The 23,067-nt window shown below is 36.3% G+C and overlaps 1 protein-coding gene and 1 pseudogene across 1 annotated transcript; one reads left to right on the forward strand and one right to left on the reverse strand.

The window, feature by feature from the left end:
• The first annotated feature begins 8,251 nt into the window (after nucleotides 1-8,251).
• Nucleotides 8,252-9,197, forward strand: LOC101972588 (olfactory receptor 4S2-like; annotated as a pseudogene).
• A 9,137-nt stretch (nucleotides 9,198-18,334) lies between these two features.
• On the reverse strand, nucleotides 18,335-19,288 carry LOC101965255 (olfactory receptor 4S2). Its single transcript, XM_005329945.2, has one exon. The coding sequence runs from the start codon at nucleotides 19,286-19,288 to the stop codon at nucleotides 18,335-18,337; it is 954 nt and encodes a 317-aa protein (XP_005330002.2).
• Nucleotides 19,289-23,067: the final 3,779 nt, after the last annotated feature.

Consider the following 23,067-nt stretch of genomic DNA (forward strand, 5'->3'; position numbering starts at 1 on the left):
GGAGTAGTGTGAGTCATCCAAGTTGCAAGCTTGAAGACTGAAGACCCCAACCCCTCTCTTTTTGTTTCTTTATGTCTCTGCAACTGTGCACATTGGAAGTGGATCAGATTGTCCCCAGGGTGCTATCAAAATTGACAGTGTGTAACATTCTTTCCTTCATGATTCCACATAGAATAATCATTATAATACTGTTATCAGAGCAGAGTATGAAAACTGTAGTTATCTACTGATTTAGGAAAGAGATATTGTAACTGATATACCTACCTGAGGTAGAAATATGCCCTAACCGATCTCATTTGGAAGTTGTCATTGCAATAAAAAAATAAGACAATGTCAAAAAATGTACATGTTGTATATTTTAACTCTTTCATTTAACAACTAATGCTTCTAAAAATTTAATGCAATGTAATTATATACCACCCATTAATTTTTAATAATTAAAAATGAATTTTTATTAATTCTTATAGGTTAATTATAATTGGTACAATAATAACAGATCAAGTATGTTCCAGCTTAGATGCTTAGATATTGATCTGGAAAATATTACTTCCTGGAGGGTTTATCCAGTTCACGTAAATGAAGATGAACAAAGAAGTCTATAGCTGCAGTGGCTAGAGAAGATATATACATATATTAGACTTAAACCAGGAGTGCTTTGCCACCACTGAGGTACATCACAAATCCTTTTTAAAATTTTGAGGCAGTGTCTTTCTCAATTTTTTAAGACTTTACTAAATTGTTGAGGCCTGTCTCAAAATTGAAATCCTCCTGCCTCAACCTCCAAAGTTGCTGGGATTACAGGTGTGAGCCACAATGCCCAGTTCTGATACTTATTTATAATAATCATGCTCTTTTTTGCATGTAGGGAAAATTATTTAATCCAAAATTCAATTTATTGTGAGAAATTTATTGTCTTGTTTCTCCCCAAAGAATAAAGACCTTCATCTGTTTGGATATGTGTCATATTTATCTTTTCTTAACCTTCACCTAACAATTAATCAATGAAGGAGGGATGAAAGGGAATCTCCCCCATGCATGGTCAATGTTAATTCCATCTCTTTTTATGTGTCCAAGGAAGAAACAATTGAAGGGAAGATAATTTCTTCAACTTTTAAATGAAAAGAGATGTAACTATTTTTCATCAGTGCAGGCTACACATTAAGTGACATCTGCCATGGCCATAACACTGCAAGGCTGGCAGTTAGTATTGTCATCATATCTCTACGAAACAAAATGCTGTTGTTGATCAGACTTGCTATCTGCAGAATTGGGGGGAATGAGTTCTCATGCACCTTTATCATGTCCCTCATAGTAATCAAGAGGAGACACCCTGAGGTCTTCCAGTGGGGATTATCTCAGTAACTTTTGTGAATGACCTATGTTTATGAAGTCTGATGGAAACTTCAGTATTATCATATATTCCACTCTATGAGACTCATGAATCTGACAGCTGCCATTTTGCTGGGACATCACAACTACCATACCATGCATAGCCCCTAAATTCAATAATTAAGTGCAAAGGAACACAGGAAATAGTACTGTTAATAACGTATCAAATTGACAATACGTATATTTATTTAACAGTTTTCCAGATTTGATCAGTTGGGCCCCTGTGTGATGGACAGAAGAACCATTGGGAGTATATATCCAAATGGACTGTTGAGATTCCATTGACTCATAGAGCTCTTGGACCCTATGAATTACATCATTTTGAAAGTTTGTACAAACCCAAGAAACCATCTCTTCTTTTCTTCTTCCTCTCTTTTTTCTAAAGTAATTTCTTGAGCTAACCCCAGATAATGAAAATATTAACAATATATCCTTGATTTTTCTTTTTAAGAAGAATGTGAGATGGACATTATGGGGAAAGAATAAAAATAAGTAAGCATGAAGTGAAATAAAATAATATGAATAGGAAATTAAAAGGCAATACTATTGGTGGTCAAAAGTCAATATTAATTATGGCTTTTAATTAAAAACTAAAATAATCATAGGCCACACTACAGTTCAGTTCAGGCAAATGTCATAAATGAAACTGACCTCATTCTACAGAGATTGTTATATACCCAATTAAGTAGAAAAACAGTGAACCCCAATAACACAATGCAACCCACACAATTGCATTCAAATAGAAATTTCAGAAGAATACAACTCAATGTTTATTAATGATATAAAAACAGATTTAAATATTATTTTATGAAATTACTATTAAGTGTGTATATCTGAGGTTGTTAATTAAAGGAGCAAAGTATGTAATAATAAAATAATTTGTGTTTGATGAGTTGTTTTGAATTAGGTATAGTTCTAAATGTGAGAACCAATTAGTTTTAAAATAAAGCAAAGATACTTTTTAATTTAAAAATTTTCAAAATGAACTTTTACATTAAATCTCATTGTCAGATTGGTGATTTGAGTTTTATTATGGTGAAAGTCTTTGAGATAAAACTCTCCCTAAGGTCATGATGATATTGCATCATTGCTTTTAAATATACCGTGTAAGTAGAGAAACGAGCATTCCTTGCCAAAGCTTCCATAGAAAGGCATATTTCATTAGGTGAGGGAACCAGGAAGGCTGATGTCTAGAACCTTTGTGTTTAGAGAATCTGATACACTTAGGTACTGTTTATTCACAAATCAATATCTCAAGCATAACTTATTTCACTTTGGACAATGGAAACAAAATTATACTAGGAAGAAACAAGAAAATGAAAAATAAACTCAAGCCCTGCAAAATACTGGTGAAATTTCTTTTTTCTCTAACAAATATGGATTGTTTGATGGCATAGGAATTAGTGCAATGACTGTGTTTTAAATACTTGTAATATAACTGCAACACACTATTCCAAGAAATTATAGAAGAGAACATTAGTATGATAACATGATAAAGTGCATCCAGACAGAACTCTGAGGAAGGGCAGTACAAGTATGATAAAAAGATGTCAATCAGAAAAAAAAAAATTGGCATTTGTTTTGGGGGATATTGGCTGACTTCACTTAGCATTATCTTTAACTCCACCATTTACCTGAAAATGCCATGATTTTGTTCTCTTTTATGAGTAATATTCCATTGTTTATATATGCCACATTTTTTTTATCCATTCATTCTATTGAAGGACATCTAGGTTGGTTCCACAGTTTAGCTATTGTGAATTGTGCTGCTATAAACATTGATGTGGCTGTGTCCCTCTAGTATGCTGTTTTTAAGTTCTTTGGGTATAGACTGAAGAGAGGGATAACTGGGTCAAATGGTGGTTCCATTCAAGATTTTCTAAGAAATCTCTATACTGATTTCCATATTGGCTACACCAATTTTCTGTCCCACCAGCAGTGTGTGAGTGTACCTTTTTCCCCATATCCTCACCACACTTATTGTTGTTTGTATTCATAATAGCTGTCATTCTGACTGGCATGTGATGAAAGTAGTTTTGATTTGCATTTCTCTACTTGCTAGCCATGATGAACATTTACTCATATATTTGTTGACTGATTGTATATCATCTTCTGAGAAGTGTCTGTTCATGTCCTTGGCCCATTTATTGATTGAGTTATTTGGTTTTTTGGTACTTAGCTTTTTGAGTTCTTTATATACCCTAGAGATTAGTGCTCTATCTGATGTGTGAGGCATAAAGATTTGTTCCCAAGATGAAGACTCTCTATGCAACTCACAAATTGTTTCTTTTGCTGAGAAAAAACTTTTTCATTTGAGTCCAACCCATATATAATTCTTGATTTCAATTCTTGTGCCAAAGGAGTCTTATTAAGGAAGTTGAGGCCTAATCCCACATGATGGAGATTAGGACCTACTTTTTCTTCTGCTGGACTCAAGGTCTCTGGTTTTACAACTAGGTCCTTGATCCATGGAGGCTGATTCACAGTGTGATAGGGAGGAGGAACATGGGAGGAGTAGATGGATAAACTTTAGATAGGGCAGAGGGGTGGGAGGGGAAAGAAGGAAACATGGGGTTAGAAATGATGGTGGAATGTGATGGACACTATTATTCAAAGTACATGTATGAAGACATGAATTGGTGTGAATATACCTTGTATACACCCAGAGATATGAAAAAAATTTGCTGTATATATGTAATATAAATTGTAAGGCATTCTATTGTCATATATATAAATAAAAAAATATTTTTTTAAAAAAAGCAAAAAAAAAGATGCCAATTATTGCAAAACAAAGTTAGATGATATATTCCACTTTAGATGATCAGAAAGGGGAAAGTGGATTCCTTTCAGGTAGGTCTTGATTTGAGGTGATAGAAGATTTCTGTAATTTTATGGTATGAACACTAGAGGAGTGAACAAGTGTGTAGATGCTCATTTTATTCTAAAGCAGTCAAGCCACCTAATTCACAGTTGTTGAAATATCCTATGATTTGAGTTCTCTTATACTGAAGTGCTTCTCTGTGGAGAATAATACTTTTGCTAAAATCAGCACAAAAGCAACAGAGGAAGGACTGTGTAAAAGCAGGGACATGTGTCTGACTCTGAATCTGAATTATAGTACTGCTATTATGTTATTACCATTTTAAGTATCATTAGTCTGTGATGCACAAGAGAAGGTGGACTTTGATGATTAGCAACTCTAACATACAGTCCTGACAAAACCTGAAACTGTCCAAAAGCAGAAAATCCCTGGGACAATAGTGCTGCAGAAAGGGTACCTGAGAGCACCAGGTTCAACAGCAGTGGGAAGCAATGAACTAAACAGATCTTGAAGGGATGGAATTATTACAGGAATACAGAGCCATGGGATAATGACAGGAATCATTTATGCCTATGGCTTTGATTTATGAAGAACCTAACAAATCTTTCTGAAAATAACCCCATATGTCCTTCTGTTTTTTAATTTTATTTATTCTAATTTGTTATATATGACAGCAGAATGCAATTCAATTCATATTACACAAATAGGGATTATTTTTTCATGTCTCTGGTTGCACACAAAATGAGTCAGACCATTGGTGTTTCCATACATGTACTTAGTGTAATGACATCCATCTCATTCCACCATCTTTCCTACCACCATTCCCTTCCTTTTCTCTCCCTCCCCTTTGCCCTATCTAAAGTTTGTCTATTCCTTCCATGCTCCTCCCCATCCCCATTATGAATCAGCATCCTTATATCAGAGAAAACATTCAGCATTTGGTTTTAGGGATTGGCTAACTTCACTTAGCATTATATTCTTCAGCTCTATCCATTTACCTGCAAATGCCATGAATTCTGCCATGTGACCAGTGCTGGCTTCACTAAAGAAGTACTCAAGATTCTTGAGTAAATGCTAGCGAGTTTTAAATTAAAGAAACAAGACTCTAATTACCTTTAAAACCAGCTTCAGGATGGCTTCTCCTAGCTTCCACCTCCAGTGACCTAATGCGGTAGCAAGGTTTACAGAAGAGACTAGCAAGAGAGAGAAAACATGCCAGGAAGTGAGCTTTTATTGGGGAACAAAAAATTCCAGGGAAAATCCCATCCAACGAAGGTTAAGGGGGACAGCATCCCAAGGTCAAGGGCAATGATTGGGTCTTCGGGGGTCTTCGGGTGTGGCCAGACATGCCTCTGCACGGACAAGCCCTGGGACCTGAGAAAGCTCTGACACAGCTGTGTCTAAGCGCCTCTCACCCAGCCAGGGAGGTAACTCAAATCACGTGCGAGGATGGCCTCCCACAATGAATTTATTCTCTTTCAATGCTGAATGCTGAGTAATATTCGATTGTGTATATATTCCATATTTTATTTATCCATTCATCTACTGAAGGGTATCTAAGTTGGTTCCATAATTTAACTATTGTGAATTGTGCTGCAATCAACATTGATGTTGCTGTGTACTGGTAGTGTGCTGTTTTTAAGTCCCATATGCCCTTTTCTACCCCAATATCAAAGTGGCCCCACTAGTGTGTCTAAAATTCCAACATAGAAAATCCATTTAAATTAAATTAAATCCATTTAATTTTTTAAGAGAGAGAGAGAGAGAGAATTTTTAATATTTATTTTTAGTTTTCGGCGGACACAACATTTTTGTTTGTGGTGCTGAGCATCGAACCCAGTGCCGTGCACACACCAGGTGAGCGCACTACCGCTTGAGTCACATCCCCAGCCCCAAATTAAATCCATTTTAAATGAAACACCAAACATTTTCTAAACCCATAATAATAGTAACTAAAGAAGAATCTCTTCCTGAAATATTAAGTTCACACAAGATTGAGAGAACTCAGATATCCTAGAAGGAGACTTAATAAACTTGAAGGATACATGAGAGATGTACACATTACAATGCAATCTTTCCTTTGTATGTTTTGTTTTGTTCTTGTTTTTGCTTCATTTTTCAATTACTAAACAAATGTTTAAAATACTAAGCCATAGTGAATCCTGGGGAATCCTCCATCACTCTGAGTATGAAAGTTGAGAAATATTCTGAGACTCCATTTCCCCCCTTTCAAATTGAACAGGGATTCCTTGTCTCCACAAATTCAGTTTATTTCTTCTTTTCTCTTTATTTTCTACCTTTATTCTTATCCTACAAGAGGAACTCAGTATCAACGTAGAATTTACTGTCTATATGGTGATTGTGAAGTTAACACTCTGTTCTTTCACAAATGAGATAACAAAGTCTCCATGGTGGTAAGTGACTCACCCAGTTTCAGCACCATGATTTTAGTTAGAGTCAGGTCCTCCTTTCCCTACTGCACATTCCAACACCTCTTCAGGGTAGGAGCTGGAGCTCAAACAGGAGGCATAAGTTCATCTGCAGAAATATCTGAAGGACCCTGCAGAAGTCACCCCATTTCAACATATCAAGGACCCCTGAGTGGAGGAAGTGACCAGGCATGGCAGTATTCAGAAGGGACCATGTGAACATATGTCACAAGGGGGTAAAATTGTGACATATGCAGTCGAACCGAGAAATGAGGAATGTCCACGCACTTCTGTCCCTTTCAATGTTTTATTCACTCAAATTACTCAATACAATTTCACTCTATAGGTTTTTAATCAAGAAAATGACAATCCTTAATGCCAGGCACTGCAATAGACATAATCAATTCACAGCAAACAATTCTAGGTTAATTAAATTCACAGCAAACAATTCTAGATTAATTCTAAGCACTGCAAAACACACTTAATCATGATAGTCTTATGACAGACATTCCCTCTGCATGCTAAGTTCAAAAGTCTTAAGCCTTAAACTTTATGTCCAGCAGATGCAAATTCACTCAGACCATGGTGACCAGGTCTGCTACCAAGGCAGGCTTTTCCTGGAGTGGAGTGGACAACCAATTGAGGAGAGGGTTGTAGGGAGAAGCTGAGGCTCTCACCAAGGTCCAGACAAGGTGGTAGAGTTTAAGAGCAGTGAGGATCACACAGTGGCTCAGGAAATGATGACAAGTGATGGGATGTCAGGCCCACATCAGGCTCCCACCCAGCTCCAGTGCATCCTTGTTTTGGCTGGCTGAAAACCTGTTCATTTGCTCTATTATTTATACTAAATTTTGTGGGCATTTGACCCCCCTTTCAATCCTTATCAGCTACCATTGGACTTCTTAGTGACATCATTCACCATGGGGTCAAAAACATCTGGTCTGGTGGTCTCCACGCTGAACTTCTCGCCTTTTCCTCTATCAGGTGAGGACAGCTGCCAGGGACTTCACTCTGTTTATCTGGGTGAGGGGAAGTAACTTGTTTGTGGCCGTACTAGAGGGCTCTGTGGTCGTGCCTGGTGAAACTGCAGGTTTCAAACTGGAGTTTTTAAAATGGAGTTGCTTAGGCTCAGGACTAAGCCCATCCTAACAACATGTTTTTACTTCTATGATCCTAGTAAGGGCAATTTATCAGATATACAGTTAACAACATATCCACAGTTTTCTTCTGGATGTTGATTTCATGTTTTATTTTTTTTTTACAGAAAGAGAACTTGGTGAATTTTTATACACAAATAATATTAACATAAATATCCAAGATACACTCTTGATAAGATATGTGATTTCGCTAATACTTAGATGTAATTTATTTCTGTAGACTTTGTTTTCTCATTTGACATGAAAAAATTGGATATATTATAGAGGAAAAATGATCAGAATAGATGCACTTTAACTAGTCTAGGGATGCATGCCAGTCAGTAGTCAGTACTGATTTTTCCATTTTCAACAACTACTGTGATGGATCATTCACTTATTCTGAGTTATAAATAAATGCTGATTGTCTTTCGTTTTTTTTTTCCAGATAATATAATTATTTTGAGAAGTTGACCTCCATGGAAAAATTAGACATTGTAACTGGACCCATTTTCCAGGGCCTTTTTCAGAACCCAAAGGTTGAAGAAGTCTGTTTTGGGGTGTTCTCATTCTTCTTCACAGTCATTCTTCTGGGAATTTTCCTCAAAATTCTGACCATTTTCATGGGGAATCTGTTGAAAACACCCATGTATTTCTTTCTCAACTTCTTGTCATTGATGGGCTTTTGTTTCCCCTTCTGTCACAGCACCCAAGATGATTGTTGACATGTTAGCAAAGAACAAAACTATCTCTTCTGTGGGGTGCATGCTGCAAATCCCTGGGGTTTATTTCTTTGGTGGCACCAGAACCTTCATCCTTAAAATAATGGTTTGTGATCATTATGTGGCCATCTGTAACATTATATGACCATCATGAACAGGGAGAGGTGCAGTGAAATATTGTTGGGGACCTGGGTAAGTGGATTCTTTCATTCTGTTATCCAAGTGGCTCTGGTAGTCCACCTACCCTTTTGTGGACCCAATGAGATCTATCACTACTTTTATGATGTCTGCCCTGTTCTCAAATTTGCCTGCACAGACACCTATCTTATTAGTGTCATTGTGACAGCCAACAGTGGTACCATCACTCTGGGGAGTTTTATATTTTTTTTCATTACCTATAGTTGCAACCTGATGTCTCTGAGAAAGCAGTCAGCAGATGGAAGGTACAAAGCTCTGTCCCACCTGTGGAGCTCACATTGCAGTGGTCATCATCCTTTTTGGTCCCTGTGTGTTCACATACATGTGCTTTAATGTTACCTTCTCAAACGATAAGATAGTGGCTGTATTTTACACCATTATCATTCCCATGTTAAATCCTATGATTTATATAACCAGAAATGCAGAAGTAAAGAATACTGTGAAGAAACTGTGGGGCAAGAAGGTGTTTTGGACCAGTGGCAAATGGTTGGGAGTAATAATTTAAACTGAATGATCTTAAATTTTGTCAATTTTGCTTATATACAGTTCACAATGAACTAAATAATGACATGATTAAATTTCCAGGAGAAACAAATGACAGAAAAACATATTGTTAAAAACTATCACTCATCATTGCTTAACATTAATTTTGTTATTTCTTAATCAAATGCTTTTCTAAAATATCAAGACTAAACAAATCTTACTAAGCACAGAATCTCAACATCATTATCTTATCCTCATTTTTATCTTTGCTATTTTCTTTATTTGATTTTAAAACCTACCCTGAAATACTTGAGGCTGTTTACAGGGTTAAGAACTTTTCTGGTATGTATTAAGCAATTAGTAGGTATTTAATTTTTGAATAGATATCTGTAAAACATAACAACTTAGCTAATGCATTTTGATAGCAATCCTACAAAAAACAATCACATTTCATTCCAGTAATATTAGAGTGGCTGCAGAGGTGTGAATAGCATACCAAAATAATAAAACTAAGCTTAAAGACAAAGATTGGTTTATATTCTCTGGTATTAGTATTCATTTTCTTTTTTCACATCCTAAAGATACTGAATAGATGTACCTGTTATTTCATCAATTATAATATTTCATTAATGTTCTTCTTCTAACCACCTATGCTTTACTCATAGTCTGTAACCAGCAACATCTCTTAACGTACAGTGACTCCTAAGAAAACTAAAGAAACAATGAAAACAGAGCCAAGCGTGACAATGTGGACAACTGTGACACAATTAACAGGGTAAATACAGTTTGCTGAAATGCTTGTTTTAAAAACCTTAGTTCCTACAAAGTTTGAATCAAATAGTTTTACTGAATCCACTTGTCTATCTATCCATCCATCTATTTATTTATTTATTTTGACTGGACCATCTTGCCATATTTCCCCCTGTGGTTCTAGAAAGACTAATACTGGACAAATATGTTTTTTATTATGCTAAATTCTTGTGCCCTGAGATAAATTTCTCTTTCACATGAACCATGATCTGAGATTTCTTGTGTGTATATGTGGATTAGTGTATCTCCAATTGTCTCTCTGCTTCACTATAATATCCACCAGTGTGCATACTGCCTCTCCATACATTTGTATTAGTGGTTGAGAGAGGGGTGGAACTATCACTCATGGATACCTGAGGGTTTTAGCTCAGCTGTAGAGTGCTTGCCTAGCATGAGTGGGGAACTGGGTTCAATTCTCAGCACCTCATATAAATACATTAAAATAAAGGTATGGGCTGGGGATGTGGCTCAAGCAATAGCGTGCTCACCTGGCATGCTTGTGGCCTGAGTTCGATCCTCAGCACCACATACAAAAACAAAAATGTTGTGTCCGCCGAAAACTAAGAAATAAATATTAAAAAATTCTCTCTCTCTCTTTAAAAAAATAAAAATAAAGGTATATTAACAACTAAAATAAGACAATATTAAGAACAAGACTGATACCTGATGTTGGTGTACTCATGAAATTAAAAACCAAGATAAAAGTCCAAAGATATCTGGATTAGAAGTTATAATAAATTTATAAACCATGCTCTAGAACCACACAAATCTACTGTTATGGTCCAAGATTAGACTTTGTAGGTAATAGATCTCTATGTCCCCTAGATCAAGTTACCAAACTAGGCTGGTGATTAAAATTATTTTGCGATTTTTTCTGAACCAATTAAGCTAGGATTAGGGGTCTTACAAATATTTGTGTTTTGAGTAATTGTTTTTCATAGTTTTCATACAGTTGATGGAACATCTGAATACTTGCACTTAGATTTGAGGATTTTGATATTCTTAGAATCAGAAAATTTGGACTGTCCCCAGTTTGAAGAAGTATGATTAATAAGATTATACTTCCATTAATTATTATTCCATTAATACACAATCATAGCATTGACTGCCAGACTGATGTTGTTATACTATTGCTTTAAAGAAATGGGAAATTATGACTTGTTGTAAACTTTAAATGAAAAAAAATAAAAGTCAAAAATTGTCGCAGTCCGGCTGCAGCAGAATAACCGGGGGGTGACGAATAACTTGTGTACGTTGATACAGCAGGAGAGGGAGCCATTTATTGTAGGACAACAGAGGTATTTATATTTTTTGCACAGCTTATCTTAATTAGCATAAACTAGATACATCAGTCAACCAATAAGGAATCTCCGCACTTAATGGCTCGCTTTTGTTACTTCTCAAACCACTCCCTCTGGCATTTTGCCAGGCACCATCCAAACTTGTTTACGAACTCTAACATTCCCCTGGCAAAATACCAGGTGTTATTTTGACTTGTTTACAGACCTTAACAAAAAAATTCTTATTTTTCAGAAAAAATAGTTTTCTTAGTAGTGAAAAACATGAAAATATTTCTCCCCATTTCTAATTGTTAATGGCTATACTTCTTTACCTGGATTAGCATAAATAAGTGTAAATACATTCCTAAGCAGTGCTCAATGGATTGTATAAACAGATTTCATGTTCCTTCACATTTCATCTATTTTTTCATATAAACATATCCATGAAACTAATATATTTATCACATTTTTTTGGTGTTTCTAGAATTAAAGTACTATGTGGTTTCTGAATGAGATTTCCTTAAATATTTCAGTGCTTTGATGTATTTAGTTCATATTTGGTTATCAGCTGTGAATTTGATTTGACCAGCAGAGGAAGATAACTCTGCTATTGTATGCATGAGGGAAAAAGTTACATGAAGTATTACTGGGCCTACTATGAGTCTTAAATTAAACTCCGCCATTCCCATTCTGGGTCAGCTGAACTCCAGCTTACCCACAGGCCCATGAAAGAGAATTAAATGCTTTTTGTGGAAACTATGTGTGTTAGGGTAGACATTTACACTGCATCACTGAGTCTGCAGATCTAAGGAGAGTAGTGTCAAATATTTGGGCAACTTAACCACTGATCTACATCCTCAGCCCTTAGCTCTTGCTAAGATTTCTTGGAACTTGGAATTCTCATGCCTCAGCCTCCTGAGTTGTTGGGATTACAGGCAAGTGTCACCACACCTGGCCATGTCTGGGTGTTTTTTATGAAAAAATACTATTACTGAAATCTCCCTGACATTATGGCTATGCACTCTTTGCTACCCTAACACTTTTGTTTCTGCTGCACACAGACAATAATACTTTGAGTAGATTCAATTCAGTTTCTTAGTGGGGACAATGATATAGGTGATAGAGCAACAGAAAATATCAGTTCTGTGTCTCTTGTACTTAAAAATGAGGTATTTTTTTTTACATCCTTCAGGGATAAGGTCAAGGGACACAGAATTTCAGTGAACTTGAGGAAAAAGTCTAGGAGACCATTTGTATAACATAGTGACTAAATGTGATAATGACATTGTGTTATAGGAAAGACTAAGACTAAGGATATCTATTTGAGATGTCCTGGCCACCAAATAACTTATCAAAAGTTCAATGTAAATGGCGTAAGGTCATTACATTTTTTAACTTTAAAGCATTGTTATTAAAGAATTAAAATATATAGTAAGCACTTTTTTCATATTGTTTAGTTATATTTATTGCAGTACAAATCTCAAAATGTGAGTGCTTAGGACCTCTCTATTTCTATGAGGTCTGATTCTGAAGCCAGAATTAGACAGGCAGTCAGTACAGATAGGTAAATCAAGTCAGGTCAGATGAGTGAGGTCAATTTTCAGTGAGTCCCAGGAAGTTGGAGATTGTTCCCTGAGGAATTCAAATGTTAATTCCTTCTGAGCCCTTCTCCTCTTTTATGAAGAGCCTGCCCTTGCTCAGCCTGTTCTAAGGTAACCTGTCCCAGTAACTGCCCCTCCCTACAGGAAGCTGTAAGGTTGTTAATTAATGTGTCCTGTGCTGCGCCCTCCTGCCCTTCCCCCTTTAGCCCACCTTTTCCCACCAGTCATCCCAAGGAGCATTTCCTAGACCTAGTCCTGTACACAGGAAGGAGAAAGATAAGAAGAAAATAGGAGAACAAAGGAAGCCTAAGACATATAAAAAGGAAAGAACCCTCGCTTCTTGGGATACCAGGATACCAGCTATGGCCCCCTTCTCCCTTGCAGAAGTCTGTGTTCCCCCTTTTTACATAAACCCTGCTTTATATGCTTGCCTTGGTGGGCCTCTCTAATGTTCAAACTTCAACAAGTGAGGGAGCAGAGCTCATCACAAATAACCAGAAGTATCATTTCTGATTCTCAGTCAAGATGACGATTTCCTAAAGAAGGACACAACTACAAAACCAAGATCCCTTATAATTGCCATTATAAAATACTATGATGTCAATTATGTCTGGGGTCTAGAAAGAAAAAAATATGTTCCAGAATTTAAGATCAAGAAGAGATTTAGAGATCATTTGAACAAGGTCTTTGTATACATGTTCAGAGAAGTGAAGAGATGAAGATTTACTTTTTTTTTTTTTTTTAATACACTGAATATCGTCAGTATGGGAAGTTTGAATCCTCCAAATCTCTTGTGGTTGATTTTATTTCTGAAATTGGCTTATCTTCTGACTTTCTCTTGTTGGTATTGCAGGAGCTCCTGTAATTTAAAAAAATAAAGCATTTTTTAAATATTCCTTCAATTTATATGTTTAAAAATTGGAGAAATAAAAACAGTAATAACTTGCACACACACAGAATGCTCTGAGGAAGTTTTATGCCAAATATCAATTCCTAATATGGTCTTCCCCAGTTTTCACCTCATCTGAAGGATTTTGTGTTAGGTCTTTTTTTATTTGTAATAAGTTGCTTATAATAACCGACAGTCCTCAAATGTCTGGGTATCCCCTTGCCCCTAAATACCAGGATAGCAGCTGTGGTGAACAACGAGCTATTATTGGTGAATAACACTTCCTCAACTATTTTTCCCCAAGGGAACCTCTGTGGCTTCATACCAACTGTGATAACCCCCAGTTCTGTCCAAGTTCCTAACAGATGCTCATGGAGACTGGCCCCCATCAGAAAGACTACTACTTCTGTGACATGCTCCCCTTGCTGAAGCTATGCTGAGCTGACATGAGGCTCCTGCACATGACAATCATTACCACCACAGGGATGACGTCTCTTTTGACATGTGTTGTCTTTGTAATTTTTTACACCATCGCCCTGTTCTCCTTGAGGACTTGCTTCCCAAGTGCCACCTCAAATCCTCCTCATCTGTGCCTCAGACATCACTGTGGTTTCCTTGTTTTCTTGACCCTGCTCTTCACTATGTCAGGGTTGATTCCACCAGCGATGACACAGTGTTTGCTCTGTTCACACCACTATTTCCCCCTTGCTCAGCCCCCTCATTTACACACTGAGAAATACAGACATGAAGAAGGCCCTGAGAGATTGTGGGGCCAAGACAAGCTGAAGGTAATTGAAGTCTCTGGTGTTGGCGCCCTTTGCCTGATCTAGTTCCCTATCCAGAACCAATGCCATTAACACAACAAAGATGGGATGTGCTGTCACCCACAGTAACAAACCCTGACGAGAGAAGACCCCTGGCCACTCTCTTTCTGTTGCTTTGTTTCTCTGAGATTTTACATAAGAGTAGATCAGAAGACCTCCTGGTCCCTCCTAGCTCTGACATTCTTCCACTTATTCTGTTCTTCCTGAGTCCACACATATGGGCACTATAACACTGTTATCACAGCAAAGTATATGAACTTCAGTTACATCCTGCTTTAGGAAAAAAAATATATTTTCAAAGAAAAATCAGCTATGTAGGAATAAGTACTAATTACTTACATTCATTGATTTTCATTGCAATAAAGAAAAATGAAAGCAATTTCAAAAATGAGCATGTTGTATATTTCAGATCTTTCAATTAACAACATCTGTTTCTAAAATATAAAATGCAATGTAATTGCATATTACTATTAGACGTTGCTTTATTTAATTCTTAGTACCCTTTAGGTGGTATATTTCAGTAATTAGAACTTTGAAATTTGAAGATGAACATTTTTTTTCAAACTTTCAAATTTATCACAATGATTATACTTACACACTCATTTTTTTCCACATTTTTATTGGCGCATTGCAGTTGTACTTAATGATGGGATTCATTGTTACATATTCATACATGTACACAATATAACAATGTAAATTGTCCAATATTACTCCCCACCATTTACCACGCCTCTAGCTCTCACCCCCTTGGACCTGTTAGGTTGGTGGAAGTGGTCAAGGAACAATGCACTAACCAACCTGCTCAAAAGAACCACCAATCAGGTGCTGACAGAACCACCTGTCAGTCAGCAGGGTCTCATGGCCAATCCTGGATCTTAGCCAGCACCCCCCCACCAACTCCAGTAGGACAAGGGAATATAAAAATCCCCTTTTCCTGTCCCAATCCCTCCCTTCCTGCCCTAAGTCCAATAAAAATTCCAGTCCAGTCAAACTCCATGAGCTTCTCCTCAGACCCACCCTATTGGTCTGAGGGTCTCGCCTGGTAGCAAAATCTCAATAAAGCCTCCTTCAGCAGCCTTTTTAAATCTGCCTCCTTTTGGTCGCTGGTGCCTGATCTTACAGGTCCTCTTCCTCCATTCATCCCCCTTTGATTTTTAGTAGATTCCCTGATGCACACCTTTCTTTTCCTTTGTCCACTTTGGCTTCCACATATGAGAGAAAACATAAGACCCTTTGCCTCCTTTCTGAGTTTGACTTATTTCACCAAACATGATGGTCTCTAGTTCTATCCATTTTTTTTCCTGAAAAGGCCATAATTTCATTTTTCCTTATGGCTGAATAATACTGAGTGTGAGTGTGTGTGTGTGTGTGTGTGTGTGTGTGTGTATCACATTTTCTTTGTCCATTTATCCATTGATGGACATCTAGGCTGGTTCCATGGTTTGACTATTGTGAATTGTGCTACTATCAACATGTGCATGTATGTAGCATGGTAGCAAGATGACTAATTCTTCAGGATAAATACTGAGGAGTTGTACACTCATTTTTAAAGTCTTTATAAGTGTTCAAAAAACACTGTTTGTAAATGTACAGCTGGGGAATTTCCCAACCTGTGTAATGCTTTGAAATTAGAAAAAAAAAATGTAATGAATAAATGGATATTACCGGGGTGCAATTTGTTAATGTTTACATAAAATCTGCAAATATCAGTGAAATTTTTATTATAGCTTTCAAACTATTCAAATTCACATCCACTCCATATGTGGATGTTCTGATCCTGGATTAAAAACTGGGACAAGTCAGTCACACGGGTGCCACCTGTAATCCCCATGGCTCAGAAGGCTGAGGCAGGAGGATCAGGAGTTCAAAGCCAGCCTCAGAAAAAAGCAGATGCTAAGCAACTCAGTGAGATCCTGTCTCTAAGTAAAATACTAGATAGGATTAGGGATGTGGCTCAGTGGTTGAATGCCCCTGAGTTCAATCCCAGGTACACACAGACACATACACAAACACACCAGAACTGGGGTGAGTCTGAGTTTTCAGGACTCTTTTTTAATCTCCTTCCCAGGAATTACAAGTCTACTTGCTTCCTCCCAGAGGTATGACTCAGAAAATTTCAGAAACAGGTATAACTTATAAAGTGGCTGGTGAAAACTTGAATAATCTTTCATATGTTTTACTTACTGGTCTCTGTGAACAAAAACAATGCCATCTACTACCTTCCCAGGGACTTCAGACAATCAATTATTTAGTGTAAAGGCATAAAACAAAGAGTATTATAGAGAGAAGTTATCAAATATGTGATATTTATTTATTATGCTGTTTTTCAAGCTCAGCTCAATTTTAGCTCTCTGTTCACTGTACTGCATAACGCAGGGGGAAACATTCAAAAGACCTGTTTATATTCCATCAACTCATAGAACTCTTATATTCTAACAACATGAAGAGTCATCAAGTCCCAGTTCCCCAATTTGTTTTCTGACATGTCACTGTCTGCACAGAAATTCACAGAGAAACTTGTTTAAAATATAGATTCTTATAGTTCCTTAACCTGGCCTAATTGAAAAGCTTCTCTTTTAAAATGTCCATTTGTGCATGAAAAATTAAAGGTAATTATAATCATGAGTTTGTAAAGCATTGACCAACTCCTTTCAAAATTTAGAGACCCAGCAAATGAATATTTAAAGTAGGAAACTAAACACAAATTTGTATTAGTCAAGCAAAATGCCTAAACATTGTTTTAATTTCAAATTCAAACATCTTGTGGATTTTTAAAATCTTTTTTGCTTTTAATTCTGTGGATACATAAAGATCACCAGACATTTGTTAAGTACTGTGGTCCTTTCCATGAATAATAATTATACTTCTCACTCAGCCACAGATACAAACCCAAGAACAGGCAGTAGCATGGATAATCGATGTCAGGAAAAGACACAATGAAACAATAGCAGAGGCCATTGGTGATATGCATATTTACTAAAAAAATAAATAAATTTGAGGCTTTGGATCATGGAAAAGAAAGGAAAACTGGGTCACCAGAGAAAATGTCAATTCAAAAAAGAAAAAAAAATAATTGTCCAGAATGAGAATACTACTGAGATGTTGCAATTGAAAAGGGGAATCTCACAGCTTAATCAATTCAATCTTCTTACTGTTTGGGTACAGTGAGCACCAAAGTATGGAAAGATTTTTCCCAAGACCAAATGATGAAAACTAATCTTTTGTCTTTTTAGCTTCAGAATTATCTGTTTGACATTTTGCAAACACTTCTGTTCTCAGTCCAGGCTTATAAGTCCCTGTCTTTTGAAGAATTTATATAGAGAACATTAGCTTTGATGTGTTGCTTTTTATGTATTCTAAAATCCATACAATATACACATATGAGAGCTTAAAATGCACCACTAATAGTTCAAAACCACAGAAATGGCTTTAAGTAATACTTCTTAGAATGTTCTCATTTTAAAATATTATAAAACATAAAATGGACAAGAAAATAATGATACTTAATATGATAATTTTAAGTTTGTTAGTTACAGAAATACCTAGCATAGATTTCAGGAAATTACCAGATTTTGAAATAATTAGGATAATAATGATCATACTTTTTCTTTGTAAAATATGTTATTCTTTCATTTGTTCTTTCCTCAAATCCTGTGAATTTTTTCTGGTTGTCTTTATTGTACAGAGGGGTTCAACACATTGGAGAACATTTAAGATAATTCATAAAATCATTCAGTTTAAATTATTACTTCCAACTATTTCCCACTGGTCCAAAACACCTTCTTGCCCCACAGTTTCTTCATAGCATTTTTTACTTCTGCATTTCTCAGTGTGTAAATCAGAGGATTCAACATGGGAGTGATAATGGTGTAAAATACAGCCACCATCTTATCCTCTGAGAAGGTAGTGTCAGGCCTCATGTATATAAAAGTACAGGGACCAAAGAAGATGATGACCACTGCGATGTGGGAGCCACAGGTGGACAGAGCTTTGCGTTTTCCTTCTGCTGACTGCTTCCTCAGAGTCACCAGAATGACACTGTAGGAGAAGAGCAAGATCACAAAGCTCCCTAGACTAATGGTACCACTATTGGCTGTCATAACAATACCAACAATATAGGTGTCTGTGCAGGCAAGTTTCAGCACAGGGTGGACATCACAGAAGTAGTGATCAATCTCATTGGGTCCACAAAAGGGTAACTGGACTACCAGAGCCACTTGGATAATGGAGTGTATGAACGCACCTACCCACGACCCCAACAACATTTTACTGCACCTCTCCCTGTCCATGATGGTCATATAGTGCAGGGGTTTGCAGATGGCCACATAACGATCATAGGCCATTACAGTAAGGATGAAGATCTCAGTACAACCAAAGAAATGTCCTCCAAATATTTGCAGCATGCACCCTGCATAAGAGATAGTTTTGTTCTTTGCTAACATGTCAACAATTGTCTTGGGTGCGGTGACTGAAGAATAACATATGTCTACAAAAGACAAGAAGTTGAGAAAGAAATACATAGGAGACTTGAGCAGGTTGCCCGTGCAAACTGTCAGCATAATGAGGAGATTTCCCAGAAGAATAGCTGTGTAGAAGAAAGAGAAGAGCACTAAGCAGACTTCCTCAACTTCTGGGTTCTGAGAAAGGCCCCAGAAGATGAATTCAGTTACATTGTTTATTTTTTCCATGGGATGAGTCCATGAGGCCATGTTCCCCAGAGACAAATTACCTGAAGGACACATGGAAAGTACCATCATCATTTATTTCTAATTTAGCACAAATGAATAGTCCTTATAGTTGAAAACAGAAAAAATGGGTAGATACTCCTGATTAGTGTACACACTTGAAAATAAATTGCATATTTTCCAATTACCTTACTTCTATATAATATCATTTTTTTTCACTTCAGATGTATAAACAATGTCCAGAGAGGTAATATAAATCCCCTGAGTCTCACTTGTTACCAGGTATCTTTCCTCCTTCACTATGTATTAAAGTTTATTTCCAAATTGACTTTTCAGTTTTCTTTAACTTATTATTGATGCATATTACTTATACTGAATTGTGGTGTCCATTGCAGGATATTTGTATTTACATAAAAATGTAATTTAATAAAAATAGCTTTTATTTTATATAAGGCACTTTAATTTTGAAACAAAATCTGTTTGAGGAAACACCAATTTGTATACAAGAAAATGTTTTCTTTATTTTTGATGCATAAGTAAAAACTTATGTCCTCACTTTCTTTGCTGAGTATTTCCATACCTGTTCACAATATCCACTCATAAGTCCTCAAATACTTGAGCCTAGAGACTTCTGCAGGTTCTCCTTCTTATGAATCTGGATCTCATCTAAATGACTTCATAGCCCCTTATTTGACCCCAAGCTCCAGATGTGGTGTGAAGTCATAGAAACAAAATTATACAAATTAGGCTTTGATGTGATGTTGTTGTAACACAAGTATATCTTTTAACTTCCTGGAGCTTCCATTATCTCATTTGTGAAATGACAGAGTTTCAATCTATCACTTATCACAATAGAACTTATTTCTACCATGAAATTGAATCACCTCGGTAAACATGGATTAACCAAAACATGATTTATTTCTAAACTGGATCAAAGTAAAAGGAACAAAAGTCAGCATTCAGTCCTTTAATGTCCACATTTATGTTTTTTTTGTGTGTGTATGTATTCTTCTGATATTTCCAGTGTTATGGTAGTTGCATTAGATCTCTCAGTTTGGGAGAGTTCAATATTTCAGGAAGAGATTACCATTGAGTGATAATTAAAATTAATTTAAGAAGAGGAGAAAGTATTATTTAAATAGATGAACACTCAGTAATGGAGTTCCAGGCACTTTAGTAGAGATTACTGTTATGTTTTAGTGGAGATATGTATATGGAATAATTTTAAAGGGTTTTTCTAGGTTCTTCCTCAAATCAAGCCAAGGACATAAACTGTTCCTCTTATTCCAGACTGTGCTACTGAGAACACAGCCCTTCAGATCCGCTAAGTTTAGTGTTCATGACTACTGATTGCTGTGAGCCCACCCATTACCTCTGTTGTGCTTGGTACTTACAGCTTTGGGGAAATTGCAGGTCAGTGTTCCATCAAGTCTGTGGAGTGGACTCAGTAGTCATTACAGTGCTGCCTTCTCTGGGGCATGACAAAATCGATAGTAATAACAGCAATGGTAATAGCAACATTGAAATTGAGATTTAGGGTTAAGCATGTTCCCTACTTTCGTATGTTCATACTCCTTTGGTTTTTCTACTGATTTTAAAAACAGCTTGTTCTCCAGTGAGCGAGCCCCTAAATTGAATGCACAGCATAGCAGTCTTGGCAAATATCACTTACGTTGCTCGGTTCTCTAGAACAAAACAAGCACATACACACAAGCTGGGGACGATCCCTCTACTATCCAAAACACAAGGTCCTAGAGGAAATCTTATCTCTCCTTAACCCACATCTCAAAGATGCCTTTCTCCACTTGCTGAGCATTTGAAACCTGACACCACAGTAGCTTTTGAAATGATTGGCATTTTTCTATTTGTGGCACTTAGAACATCCATCTCACAGTCACATATAGAAAACACCTTATCTTAGCATCATCTTAATAATTTCATTCTCCATTTACTTCAGAAAGCAGTGTATTGCATTTTTATTACAAAATTACAAAATTTAGTAGCTTAAATGAATTCCTCTTTCCAACATAGATTCAGTATTCATTTTAATAGAAAAAGAAAATCTCACCTGTATTTTCCAGTGCTTGAATTTGCTTTATTTTTCTATCTCCTCCTTAGATAATGTGGGTACAGCAGATCAAATTAAAGTAAGAGTGATACCCTAGAAACTGATTTGTGAATGGTTAGCACTAGAGAATTCCAGATACCTTAAATTCAAAAGCTGGTAGAAGTCAGTCTTTATTCTTCCTGGATCTCTTACCTACTTAAATCTGCAGTTTCACAGTACCTTTGACAATAAATTCTCTTCTACTTCGGTTCTCTTTAAAGAGAATGCAGTAAAATGATAATGACCTTGGGGAAAGCTTTTCCCCAATGTCTTCCTTCATAGTCAAAACCAAATTACAGAACTAATAATGAACTTTAATTTCCAGGTTTCTTCAATTAAAATATAAATAAATAAAACAAATTTAGAAGTCAGTCAATTACCAGATCATAATACTAAATCAAAGCAATTTACCAATTTTTATGATTGTATATTTTCTTCATTGAGTCCATGTAGTTCAATATGTGTATTAAATAGTACTCATGTAATATGCCATCTTAAAATATATATGTTATTAATGGAACTTTAATTGTTCTACTCTTTTGAAATCACTCTTTGAATAGAAAAGCATAGATTCATTTATATCACTGGGTTCCTCCTCTGATTTCCTTCTGATGATTTTTTGCAGAAAGTATGAGGTTCATTTCTGGCCTGTATTTGAGATAAACAGTGGTTTTACCTTTAATTTATTTGCTTTCTTTAGTACCTTGTAGTTATACATAGTAGTGGGGTTTATTTTGAGAAATACACAAATGCATAAAGTATAGTTATTTCCATTTCATTTCCCAGTAATATCCCCATCCCCTCCCCTCCTCTCTCCCCCTCATAACCTTCTTCTACTCTATTGGTATTCCTTCCACTTATTTATTTTTAGTGGTGCATTGTACTAATATATAAAATTGGAATACATTATGATATATTAACACACATAGCATAATTCCGTCACCTTTATTACCCAGGTTTCTTTTGCTTTGTTTTTGTTTTTGTATCAGGGATTGAATCCAGATACAAAACCCCAAAGCCACATTCCCAGCCCTTTTTGTTTTCTGACAGGCTCTCCCTAAGTTGCTGAGGGTCTCACTAAGTTGCTGAGGCTGGCCTGAACTTGCATACCTCTTGCCTCAGCTTCTGAATTTACTTTTAACTACAAACCGTTATGGTTGATTTGTGACCAATAACTGTCTTGCTTTTCCCTTTCCTTTTCTTTGTTTTCCTTCTTACATATGCTTTTTATTTTCTCATTCCTATTCTGACCTTACTAGCTCCTTCCTTTTTTATGCAATGTGCAAAATGTAAAGAGATCTTGTTCAGGCCCCTTCTATCTACAGACTTAGCAGAGAAGTGTTTGAAACATTAAGAGCATAAAGTGAAGGGGAAATATGCCCAGGTTGTAGAAATGCAGAACATGATTAAGTTACTATATTACTCCTATGGTTGCTGCAACAAAGTACTGAAAATTTAGTGACTAAAAGCAACACAAATTCAATGCCTTAGAATTCTAGAGCTCAGAAATCTAAATTTGGCCTCATTGGACTAAAATAAAAGCACAGGGAACTGCATTATACATACACTCTAGATAAATGCTAACTCCCTTAATTCTTCCAACTTCTGGAGACTGTCTTCTTCCTTTGGGGGCCTTTTCCCCATCTTCAAAGCCAGTGGTGTAGCTTCTTCGAATCTCTCTCAGTCTATAGCCTCC

The sequence above is a fragment of the Ictidomys tridecemlineatus genome, chromosome 4, assembly GCF_052094955.1.
Source record: "Ictidomys tridecemlineatus isolate mIctTri1 chromosome 4, mIctTri1.hap1, whole genome shotgun sequence".
Classification (NCBI taxonomy): domain Eukaryota; kingdom Metazoa; phylum Chordata; class Mammalia; order Rodentia; family Sciuridae; genus Ictidomys; species Ictidomys tridecemlineatus.